The following is a 13057-nucleotide window of genomic DNA, read 5'->3' on the forward strand; positions in this document are numbered from 1 at the left end:
TTGGGACAGAGAGAGACAGAGCATGAACGGGGGAGGGGCAGAGAGAGAGGGAGACACAGAATCGGAAACGGGCTCCAGGCTCCGAGCCACCAGCCCAGAGCCCGACGCAGGGCTCGAACTCACGGACCGCGAGATCGTGACCTGGCTGAAGTCGGACGCTTAACCGACTGCGCCACCCAGGTGCCCCTCTCCCACCTATTTTAAGGATACTTTAAGCAGAAAACATTCCACAGAGCCTGATCTGGTCTTATAAGTGGCTTGTTGCTTTGAATAGAACTTCTCCTTTTTCACTTTCGAGAGGGAGTGGTACATCTCATTAGTATGGAGAACCAGTGTCCGCTACTCACGTCGAATAAGAGTTGCCTTTGCTAACTATTTCTGAGCACAGTCACACAACGGTGGGCCGAGTCTTCTCACTAAAACAGCTCCTTTCTAGAGCAATGAAGCTGCCTCTTCAAGGGGCCTCAATTTGCATACACCTTCTCAACCATTTACAGTGGAACCCCCTTGAAACATCACTTCACTTCTGAAGAACCTTCATCCCCATACTTCCAAGGAGGATTTCGATAATGAGGAAATGGAAACCTCTACTTCAATAGGAGATGCAACTATATGGAAAGCGATTAGACTTTTTTGTACATCACAAAACCAATTTTAGGATTCTCTCGCACCCCATTTGTTCATTTGCTATAAGGAACGAAAATAAGGTGTGCGAAACATGCATTCCTTCTGTGGAAAGCAATGTCCCACCAAAAAGCATTTGAGACCTTCGCTATGCTTATCAGAGGAATGAAATCCATAATGTAAAGTCGTGTGTCTAGAAGTCTCCTTTTACTCCTTAATGAACAAAACAGTTGGGAAAATCCGATGATTGCCTTTAGTCCATTTTATTTCTTACTTTATACTCTGTAGGATACCAAGAAGAACGGCTACAAAAGACTCTGGTCCATTTAAGAGATAAAGAGCCACTACCTTTAAGATGTTAAAGATCCTGCTTTGTTATTAAGTTAGTGATTTTAACGTTGTGCAAATGCTCTTAGTGCCCATATCAAGTATAAATGTGTAATAATTTGCCAGTTCTTTCTAAAGAAGACCAAATCCACCATTTAAGTACTAGTCGTCAAATGTCTTATTTCTTTCAAGTTCTAATCAAAAGGTATGCAGAGAAAAGAAAGACTCCAAGATTCGAATCTATTTTCACAGCTAAAGGATCTAGTTGAGAAAGCAGGATGAGGGGACGCAGGTGCCAGACATTGTGTAGAATTTGCACTTATGCTCCATTAATTGCCAGCATATCTTCCTTTTCCTTTTTCCTCTCCTCCCCCCCCCCCAAATCCCTTTGGAGAACAGCAGAGCAGCAGGCCCAGACTGGTACCCAGCAGCAACACCAGGAGCAGAAGTAGCCAATTAGCCTCCAGAATACAAAGAGGGGGGAAAAAAAAATGATGCAGTTACCTAGCAACCAGAAAGAGCAGAAACAGCTGTGTAGCAGGCCCAGGCTGGTACCCAGGCAGAAACAGGATAGCCAATTAGCACACTGTATTTAATGCTGATGTGGTTTCCTAGTAACAGGCTGTACAAGTCTGTCTGTTGCGTTTTCTCCCTCCCTTCCTCACATTTTCCTCAATCATGCACAGTATTACTATTTGCCCTAATTACTGTTTCTCCACTGCTTCGAGCGGCCATTATTTTGTCCCCAGAGAAATTGGAAGAACTCAGGAAAAAATCTTCTGTAATGACAGTATTTAGTTTCAAATTTAGATTAGCTGTAAGCCTTGAGACACCAAACAACAACAACAACAAAGAATGAAAAAAAAAAAAAAAGCCAGCAAATCGCCTTCTGCCTAAATTTGTAAGTAGCCTATGGTACCTTTTCTATATGCTAATATTTACATGTGGGTGAAGCAAAAAATATTTAATAATGCATAATGTCATTTTGCCATACGCTACACTTCCGAATAGGCTGAATCCTCTGTGTACTTGAATTTATTCATATTGATTTTCTGACACTCTCTCCTGAACACCAGGAACGTAAGATGTCTTATTACCTATATCAGAGAAGGGAGATGTATCTTTTGTTTTCTTTTTAAAATACCAATACTAGTTTCAACAAGCTCGTGACCAATGGAGAATTCAGTATGAACAATCATTATTTCCTTTCTACAACAGAACTCGAGTGTGGGTAAAGAGTGTGCGTTCCCCACAGCAAGGAGATACAGACACCGTAAGTTCCTAATCCCTGTAATGAATTCCAGTAAGGTGACATTAACCACGTGAACATGCAAAATGAAGACCGAAAACGTTTAAAAATGACTGCTGCACAGCTATCCTCTGCTACTCCTACTGCATCGTGCTGCCCTCGGATACTAGAATATGTACCAGTCAAGCTTTTTCTTGGGTTCTATTCATCAGGGCATAGATTATATAATTTTACATTTTTTAGGGCATCCATTAGATGCCTAGAACCTTCCTCACTTAACAGTGCCTTCGCTTTTGGAACAATTTATAGTCCTTTTTACAAAATTTCTCTGATATGAAAATAGCAAGGGCTCCAAAGGAAGACATTATATACCATAACACACTGAACTGGGCGATAATAATCTACCATGAAGGGAAAGTTTTTTCTCAACTGAAGATGGTTTCTGGCTTCCTTCCCTAAAACAAAAGGATTGATTGCTTTTATCAACTTTAGCTTGACCTAGTGAAACAGTTGAGACTGTTCTGTCCCAACAAAGTTGGGATTTTGAAAAATTGTATTGTTTGCCTGAAGACAGTATGTGTAATACTGTTTTACTTTACTGAACTCCCTAAGTTAAGTGTCAATTATGGTAATGAATAGAGAAAGGATACATTCCAAAGGCAGAAACAACAAAAGAAGCCTAACTCTACGTTTTATGATACTGGATGAGTGGTTTGCAATATAAAATGGGTTTTAAATTATAAATATATTTTATTTTGCAAACAAAATAAAAGGGGTCTAACCTGAATGCAGGTAACTTTTGAAGGGAAGAAGGCAAAAGACTCAGGGTCTAAAAAAAAGGGGCGGGGGCAGGGCAGTCTGCCAACTAAGCCTAGTTCAGGGGGTCCAATCCCAGGTCAGTCCCTAACTCTCCACCTCAATAAGCACAGATGGTGAAGGAGAAAGAAAGGTGAACAGAAATATGGGACAAACCATGAAAAGCTTATTCTCACTGCAGACACTCTTAAATAATTTAAGTGGGTTGACCTCCATTATATAAGCTAGTCAGAGTCCAACATTGGCTACCAAACATAGAGACACTGCAGGAATGAGGAATAACTCTTGTCATTGGTTGGCCAAATAACTAGCACATTAAAAAGTCACTAACTTTTGATTACCTTGAACAATCTTGCTTCTACTAACATTTAGCTCGATAACTGTCATGTCAATAGGACTTTTAAAAACGGTTGAAAAGAAGTTACTTTTAGAAAATGTAGAACATCCAGGAGCAGAAGACGGAAGGTGGAAAATGCTGTCCCAGCTTCCAAAACGCCCCCATCTTGTCTCCCTGCTTGCTTGAAGATTCCTGAAATTCCACTAACTGCCTCCCGTAATCGAAGATTAGAAAAATAATAACAAGAAGAAATGTCATTCTGACGTAAAGAAGGGTAATAAAGGAAGGCTTCAAAGGCAGGAAGTGACTCAGTGCAAGAAAGCATCAGGTGTAAGGTTCTTAGGTGGGGCCTGAAGAAGGAACTGAGATTTTAGGAAACAGGTTTGCCCACGGCCATCCAGTTCACCTCCATTAGGGTGGGGACAGACAGAAATCACCTGGCTGGAAAGAGCCAGACTCTCACCATTACTACCTGAGTCACCTGGCAGAGCTCTCAGTCCCACTGCACGTATGCCCAGCATAGGCTCGGTCCCCAGAGAGTTCCATTTGCTTACCAGAACTAACTTCCTTACACGAGAAGTTTGTTTTCTCTTGATCCATTTTCAAGGCTTCCACCATAATTTCTACTAAATTCAAGCCAGGTATCTTTCAAAGAAAGCCAATCATTTTACAAATACATTTTCATCTATCCTTATATTCTAACTTTTTAAAAAAAGATATTCCAAAGTTTAAAAAAAAAAAGTTTTGTTTTGCTTTTTTTATTACACACTACCTTCTTCAACTCCTTTTTTTTTTTGTCTGACTCAAACAGAATCACTCCATTTTTGTTTTAATTTCAGAAGACATGAGACATTAAGTATTACCTACCCCCAGCTAATTCTTATACTGTCACTTAGCCTGTACTCTTTACAAAGCTTCATTTAATCTCCTCAAACCTCCCAATGTAATACGTATAGGACAACCACACTCCTCACAGTCATTAACATTCTTATTATAATACAAACAGCTCTGTACATTATCTATTTATTAAACAGAACAGTTACTTTTTTTTGAAGTTCACATTTGGCCTTCTCAGTGTCATTCCTTCATTTGCACAGACTTCTCATGACCTTCTTTTTCTTTTCTCTATCAAACAGAGCTGGCCCGACCTTTAAGTCTGAGAATTTATAAAATTCTATTACTTCAACTGCCTTTTCTGAAATGAGATTCCTCTTTTCTCTTCCCTCATTCCTACCTCCCACCCCCAATCCATGCCATCTTCTCTTTTGAGATCAGCTTCCAAATATAGTGACTTTGTAAAACCACATTTCAGGCTTTTGCATCAAAAAGCAAAGTCCCCAGGGCTGGGGGAAGGAACAGAGTCTAGTATAATGGGTGTTCAAGAAACATCGTTTATGATGAAATACTTATTAATTTCATACTTTTTTCTTTTCCTTCCATTCTTGTTTTAACATGCTTATTTACTTTGCGACCACCAATTATCCATTAAAAGGACATCTGGAATAGGCATCCCGTGAAGCCTACATTTATTACCATATTAAAATAATAAAATAAACGTGCTTGCTGTGTATATGCCGAGGTTTATGCCATTTCAGCCAGTATATGTTTACCTAAATTTATCTTCATAAATGTTAACAGCCAGCATATTGCTAAATTACCATGTGGTGAAGCTCTAAGAATTTCTTGAATCATAAAATTCTCCCATCAATTGTTTTCCATCATCTCATTCCCACCCGTTCTTTTCAAACACTTTCTCTTAAGCTCTTGAATATGCTAAACCCAAACTATCACACCCTCCCATTAAACTCTCTCCACCTTGTGAACTGAACAGTTAACCCTTATTCCAGTTTCCATCCCATAATAGGGGTTTAATGAGTTTCTGCCTCAACACATGGATAAACTTCATTAGCAGCCATGTGTCTCAGCATATTAAAGGCCCTTTAATGTCTTAAAATTGCCCTATTTCAGTTGCTATTGTATAAATTCAAAGAATTCTTATCTATGGGGCTGAGGAGGTTGAAAGTGGTCGATGGGCCCCCTACAGTTCCAGACTGAGGTATTTAATTTTATCCCGCTGATACGCCTGACCTTGAATTAGGGCTTCTATTTATACAAATGGGTGTATTATCACATTGGCATCATTTGAAACGATGAACAGCATTAATAAACACCCTGTTCAAAAAGAGAAAAGCGACTTTTTCTGAATCATGCTCGCTACTTCTGACCTCTGATAGGCACCCCTGCTCTCATGCCATGCTATGTCTCCCTTTGCACTCTTTCTTGGAAGGGCTGCCCCCAGCACTGCTTACTCAGTGGCACAGAGCCCGACATCTCTGGGCACTTACTACCCCATTTGAGGAATGACTGATAGAACAAACAAAGTGACTAAGAGGATGATCCATTAAATAGCACGTAAGCCCAAGGGACAGGAGGCCTGGGTCAAGTTTTAATTCTGCCAATGACAGGTCATAGAACCCGGGCTGGGGCATTTTTACACTGTTGGTGCTCAGTTTCCCCCAACACGTGATAACGCTTGCCTGATTTCATAGGGATAGAGTATTAACATTTGTCATTTTAATGAGTGCATTGGGACTGTTAGAAGAAGTCTCTCTTTAATCCTAAGGTAAAAAAAAAAAATGGTTTAATAGTAATGACCATAATGATAGTAACTATAACAGTAACAATAATGGGCCTAGAAACGGAAGACCATTCTTTTGTAATTTCCTTGTTCTGGTACTTAGTCACTTGATGAGGCAATATGTTTAAGGACCCTCCCAACTTTATTCTATTTAGAAGACACCGAAAGTAGTTTTCATTGTCAATTTGTATTTAAACTATGTCTCTCATTTCCTCTTAATAATGAGTTATTAAGAAAAAATATCTACTTGATTTCTTTTCCTCTTGTTAGTTAGCATAGAAGTTAAGAGCTCAGATTTGAGCAATACTGTTTGGTTTGAATCCTGGCCCAACCACCTAGGAGCTGTGTGACATTGGGCAAGTTACCTGACCTCTCTGGGCCTCTTCCCTCCATATTATAAGAATAGCACCTATGTCATTAGATTAATACGAGGACTAAACGGATTAAATTTGTAAAACACTTAGAACAATGCCTAGGATGTAACACCCGCTTTATCTTTGTTGAATAAACAAAATAAATCATATTTCAAACTTTGAAGAACTTTCATTATGTAAATTAAGCACTTTTATTCACCTGTTAAACACAACGCTCGTCTTTTCGTTTATAATATTTTTAGCTACCTTTTCATTTGAAAACAAACTATTTCCCCAGATCCAAGTTAAGCTTAGAATGGTGCCACCCCGTGATTCAGTGAGACCTGTCCCAAAGCAGACATAAACAGTTAAGTAAATTGCACACTTGTGTTATCTTTCCACCTAAAAAGCACCCCTTTACGTTCTTTGGCACAAAAATCCAGAATGTCCTTATCAACACCCGTTGATTAGTCTAAAGCAACCCCCTGTCCATAGAAAGAATCCTCCAAGTAGAACATGTGAGAACATGGCCTTCTTTTTTACCCTCTCTGTGATCAGCAATCAAAGATTTCATTCCTGGCCTTTGTCCTGACTTTGTCAACATGACTCACTCTGCATAGTGTACGTGAATCTCCATATTAGAAAATTTTATTTGAATTTCCATATTAGGCAAGTCTGATCAATTAACACAAAGTGCCATTTCAATCCCAGGCTTTTTTTTTTTTCTTCTTCTTCTCAGAAGTGACCAAGAAGAAACGTGGAAAACAATTCTTTCTCTTTTTGCATAGAAACTACTAACATTTTAACAAACTGACTTGTGCGGAACATGCACATAATAAAGTGATTTTTTTCAACTGAAAGTGAAGATTTCCTTTGCATCAAAATATAAGGACAATTTAGCTGACTCCAAGAAAATGAATAAAACTATGATCATGATAATTGAATTATTGAGCAAGAAAAATCCGTTACACAAAGACCAGAAGACGGAGTGGGAGAGAAAGGTCTGTAATGGTTGGCTGCTAAAGGACATTTTTACGCACATGCCAGCACTAAGTGCTCTTCGCGATGAATAAACCATATGTCCATTTTTATATGCTTCCTTTCACTAAGATCCTGAGACTTCACAATATTCCCTTTGTCCCAGTCCCTGCCTTGTCTTCCCCCTCCCTCGGTTCCCCCATCCCTAACTTCACCTCCTTGGGCAAACAATATTTGTGCCCTAGCTACCAACTTGAACATCTGCTACCTTTAAAAAAAAAAAAAAAATCACCTCATTGCCTAACATGCTCCAGGGCAAAAAGTTTGAAGGATTCAGCATCCTCAAAAGAACAGCCACAGAAGGGGGGCTGGGGGGGGGGGAGGGGGTGGGGAGGCATATCTTTTCCAGCTCAGTAAATTCTATCTATATAAAGATTAAATGAATAACATTTTAAAAATTCTTCAGTGCAAGCAAATCCATGTTACCAACAATGTATTGTCTTTCTTATGCATACAGGGAGACCCACACGTTTTATTTTATTTCATTTTTCCAACTGTGTCTCCTTTTCAACATATTACCGTATAGAAGAGATACAGCATATACAGAACTCTAAGGAAAAGGAGGCCAATGGTTTCCCTCTTTTTACCAATTGTTTTCTCATCTTCTTTTTTTTTTTTTTTCTGTCCCCAAACACTTACCCATCTGAAAGATAAAGAAATGTTTCCACTGGATTAAAGTGAGCCCTGTGTTAAAAGAGCTTGCCCGAATCCAACCAGAGCCCATTTCTTTTAAACTCCATTTCAACACTGGGTCGGCAGTTCTGCCCTTTCACTCGCTTCTATCGGCGACTCCTCCAACCAGAATTCCCATCACCATATACCTTTGCCCTCAAGCTTGTACTAGTCCATTGCTTTTATATGTTTGCACTTAATTTGATTCCATCCTTCATGCTTTTTTCATTATTCTTAGTTCATCCACACCACATAAATTATCACCTTTGTGTTCAGTTCCCCATGTGCCCCATTCACACCAATTCCAAATAAATACTTCTGATTCTCATCCATTTGATCCAAATTAATTCACACTCTCTCTCCCCATCCTCCACCTCCACCTCCCCTCCTGTTTCTCTTGTGGCACCTACTTTTCCTTCCATGCTTATCTAGGAGGGAGGTTTTACAGGCAAAAGGCTTCCAGAGGATGCAAGGTGATTGCTTTCTGCATTGTCTTAGGAAAGCCGAACTCTACGGTGCTTCCACCTTCAATGAGCCGACGGCTGCACATCCAGATGCACTTTCCTCAACTGGTGTCCACGAGCATCGTCACCCCCTGCACAGGGTGACGAAAAAGGCTTCTTGCTTTTCGATGGTATTTAACTTTGGCAACGGCCTTATTTCCAGTATACATAGAGCTGTTTTTTCACACGATCATCACTAATCAATGGCAACAGCAATCCTACTAACTACAACCAACTCCACTACCATCTTTCATGAGCTCTTAAGGCCTGCCAAGTCTTTTACATACGTTTATTCATTGAGCCTTCAAAACAATCCAGAATGTAGACAAAATTATCCCTGTACTTTACAGACGGCTACACTGAGACTTAGGGAAGACAAAGCACTTAACCAGGTCACAGATCTAAGAAGCAGAGGAGCCAGAATTCAGACCGAAGTGCACCAAACCACAAAGCCCCACTCTTCACCACTCTGCAGTACTGCCTTTCAGTAATGCATGGTGCCTCCTTGGATAAATCCCCCGCGGAGAGGAGTCTTTCCACTAAAGTCCACCCTACGGCAAGTGGTTGCAGGTGCTGGGGAACATAATGAGCTCCACCTTGGTAATCGTTCCGAGTAGACGATGCCCAAAAAACAAAGCACCGAATAAGGGATCACTCCTAAGAGGTCTCCTTCTGACACGTCCGTTGGGCAAAGGGGATAGGAAAAAGGAGGAAATGCTCTGGACTCCCCCTTGGAAAAAAGAATCCTGCTTCCCCAGAGCCTTCCGGCCTCCATACTAGGCAGGATGTAGCCCGTCTCAAAGTCAATAATTCAACAATGTGTCCATACTCATGAATTCCACACCCCCAACGAAGCTCAACATTCTTGCCTCATCCTGCTTTCTTGGGTTTCCTGGGGAGAACAGGAAGTGAGTCACCAATGAAAGCCCGGGAGCACTGCAATATCTTGCCATTACTTTCCTCATTGACTTGAGAAGAAAGAAATATGAACAATGATGACCTTCAGGACACTCTCAGGGAGGGAAAGAAAGCTGACTCTCGCAGGGGATGTTAGCCTTGGTGTCTGTGGAGTGGACAACTCAGACCCAAACCCTCACGGGGAACCCTAAGTGGGCCTGAGCTGTGGGGTTCAAGAGTCACGTTAGGAGACCGTCCCATGAACCGAGCAGGAGCTACATAGGCAGTTAAGTGCAGAACTGGAGGAGTACGTGCCTCAGTCCTGTATAGCAAGGAAGCAATGTATTCTCATGCTCCCATGGGAATGGTTTTGAGGTTCAAAATGGTGATTTCTTCTGGACATGTATGCTGCATCTTACTTCAGGGAAGTACTCCTGTCCTGCACAAAGGCATTTCACGCCCCCCCACCCCAGCGCACCAGAGCCGCAAGGGGCCTTAGGCCAGTCTGCGTGACAGACGTGGCAAACGGGGCCCGGTGAGGTAAAGGGACATTCTCAAGGTCACAGAGCTAGTTAGTGGCAGAGTTAGAACCAGAACTAGCTAGTTCGTTTTTCTGATTTTCCAGCCAATGAACTTTTCACTGCACACGTCCTTGGTGGCACAGACCAAAACCTGCCGCAGAGCACCAGGAAGACGAGCTACAAGACCAAAAAGAACTCCCGCCAGCCACTTCTCCTGGCTCAAATCCAATCACGCATTTCTCTCTGGCTACACTCTCACTCTGCTGCTTCTGCTTCTGGAGCTCTTCCCTACTCAGTTGCAATGTACAAGCAGTATGCACAACCACACAGGCGATACAGCCGGGACTCATTTAAAAGCCACCAATGACCGTAATTGCTCCTAGGATGCTAACGCCAAGAAGAAACACCATCCCTAAGCTTGCGTCTCAAAGCACACGACGAAGACCAGGTGTCAAGGAAAATGCCAATCTCACTCTTTTCTCTATAAACCCCACTCTTCCAAATTATCCCATTGCTCCAAAGATCACTACGATTCCTGGGAATCACGCAGATAGTCCTGAGAAAAATATACAGTCCCCGCCAGTCCCTGCCCTCCCCTACCACACACATAGCAATGTAATCACTTTAGCAACTTCTCGGTAACAAGCTCATTAAAAAGCAATTCTGCCATCTCCCCATAAAGCACGCGCCAGAGAACAATGCAAAAGAGGAGATGCCAATTAATTATAGAATGATCACATCTAATGAACTCTGAAACCCTCCTGCTGTTGGTGACTTTGACGAAAAATCAGGGACGCCCCGACTACCTTGCGTAACTGTGAATTCTTTCAAATGGGCCTCCTCAGATTCCACGGTTGATCAAGGCTGCAGAACTACACTCCTGAAACACTGAGGAGTGTCGGGAGGTGACAAGTGCCCGGACGGCCGGAGCCCCCCCATTGGGGCATCCTTGGAACCGCCTGGTTCCACGCCGGGGTTGGCACGGTCAGCCCGGGGCCTGCACCCGGGGCCTCTGCGGGGGCTCAAGGTCACGCGTGCGTCCCTCGGCTGTCCCGCCCCCCGGCCCTCGGGCCTGGCTCCCACCCCCCGAGGCAGCACGAGGCCGCTCCTCGGAGCCCCGACGCCCTTCCCACCGCGAGGCTAGAGGAGGAGGAAGAAGAAACCACGTGCGGCCAACTTGTACCACTACCTGTGTGAGTCCTCTGGTGGGCCTTTAGGTGGGAGCTTTTTGTATAAACTTTCCGGCACCCGTTAAACTGACAGCGGTGAACCCTCTTCTTGTTTTCGGGGCACGCCTCGGCCCCCACCCCTCCTTGCTCGCTGTCGCTCTGTCCGCTCTTAACTGTCCCCGCTGCCGCCACGGCCGCCGCCGCCGTCGCCACCCCTCCCACCTTTACTGAGCCGAGCGCAGCCTTCTTGGCCACCAGTTTCAACGTCACCGTGCCATCCACGGCTGAGAGAGTCTGTGAGGTTTTGACCAGATGGCGGCTGAGCTCAGGGGACGAGGGGGGCGTTAATGAGGTCACTGCGTTGAGCTGGGCCTGGTTGACGGCCGTGTAGCTGTCGAGAGAAGAGCTGGTTGGCTGGAGGCTGAGGCAGGTCTCAGAGAGCAACTTGTCCCGAGAGAGCAGAATGTCCACGGCCGAGCTCTTCTCGCAGATGGTGGCTTCCACGGGGAGCAGCAGCGGGTCCAAGCGCCGGAAGCTCTCCTCAATGCACGGGGGAGGAGAAGCATGGAGGAAACAGTCCAAGTCCTCACCGAAGGTCTCCGAGATCCTCCTGGGCTCCGTCTGTAGGTAGCGTTCCAATTCAAGGCATGTCTGCAGGGGGGAAGGCGGGAGGGAGAGAAACAGCCATCAGAGGCAAAGAACACCATGAGGCCACATGTTGACAGGCAGAGCAGGGAGACACAGAGAATGGTTTCGCGGCCGGAGTCTGAAATTCTCTTGGTGGAAGGTCTGCCCTTGTTATTTACTCCCTGAAGGCTTCTGAAGGGTTCCTAAGGGCCACATCACGTGAGTTTAATGAAGGGGAGCTAGAGGCCCAGAAGGGCTGTCTCGCCCCGTCGGGATCCCAGAGAATATTCGGGGTTAAAGTCATCTCCTGCCCTACAACCCAAGTCGGCAGGTGAGATGCTCCAAGCAGCCCCAGGAGTTCCCGCGTAAGCAAGAGGCAAATAGAATCACGCAAAGTTTTTCATACCAAAACAAGACTTCCCGTACTCCACGTTCATTTTTCAAATAGACGGGGGCAAGTCACAAAAATAAGTCAATTTTCCAACCTGCCCTGAAGAACAAACCATACCCACCCAAACTAAGAGGTGACCTCGGCCACGATGAGCCAACAGCAAGCTCTGCCTCGGATTCCCTAGCTGGCAGGAACAGACACTGTTCTCAAGAATGCCTTTCACAGAATCTTTGATATATAAGACAAAACTCCCATTGTCTACAGCAAGTTATTCAAAATACGATTGCTACCTATTTTGTGGCAAGAAGCATGAGTCCCATTACAATGGTTTAGTATCTCTGACTATGTGATAAGAATAGGTTCAAACACAGCTACTTGACTTGCTAAAAGATAGGACCCAATAGATTTCAACGTAAAGCTTTCACCTGGTAAAGAAATAGAGCAAACTGAAGAGTTCAGAGTTGCAACAAATCTTCACCCATGGTGCTCCTCAGACTTTGTAAGGTGGTGGAAACGCTATTGCGGCAACAGTGTGGATATTTAAGTTGTACTAGAAAGCTCTCCTCACTTACAAATCCCGCTTTTCCAGAATCTTGTGTAAAACGATGGCACTAACTTGCACCATCAGCTCAATTTGCTCTGGTTTCTGGGCTCCGACAAAGAAACACTGATGACCAATTTAAAATGAGACTAGCTCCTAATTTACTGCCTCCGTAGAGCATCTTCGATTTCAACCAGTGTTCAGAATCTAGGCTTTTATTCTGTTAAGAATAGATTTTAATGATATGCCTCATTGTGCTGTATATGTTAAGGATTTTATTTTGGTGACATTTCAAAAGGTTGTTTTTGTTTTTGTCTTTGTTTTTCTCTTATCCCATTTATTCTCCCATATATT

The 13057-nt window shown here is 43.3% G+C and overlaps 1 protein-coding gene across 2 annotated transcripts in view; it reads right to left on the reverse strand.

Moving 5' to 3' along the window:
- Window positions 1-13057, reverse strand: part of KLF7 (KLF transcription factor 7) — an 87213-nt gene that overhangs the window by 32481 nt on the left and 41675 nt on the right. The window contains exon 2 of one of the 2 annotated variants that reach the window (XM_025932086.2): window positions 11165-11795. In XM_025932086.2, coding sequence (XP_025787871.1) covers window positions 11165-11795 — 631 coding nt within the window. Of the gene's footprint in view, window positions 1-11161; window positions 11796-13057 lie in introns of both variants that reach the window. The other variant, XM_086719449.1, reaches the window with a different exon arrangement.

The sequence above is a fragment of the Puma concolor genome, chromosome C1, assembly GCF_028749965.1.
Source record: "Puma concolor isolate L17-30 chromosome C1, mPumCon1.1.hap2, whole genome shotgun sequence".
In the NCBI taxonomy this organism is placed as follows: domain Eukaryota; kingdom Metazoa; phylum Chordata; class Mammalia; order Carnivora; family Felidae; genus Puma; species Puma concolor.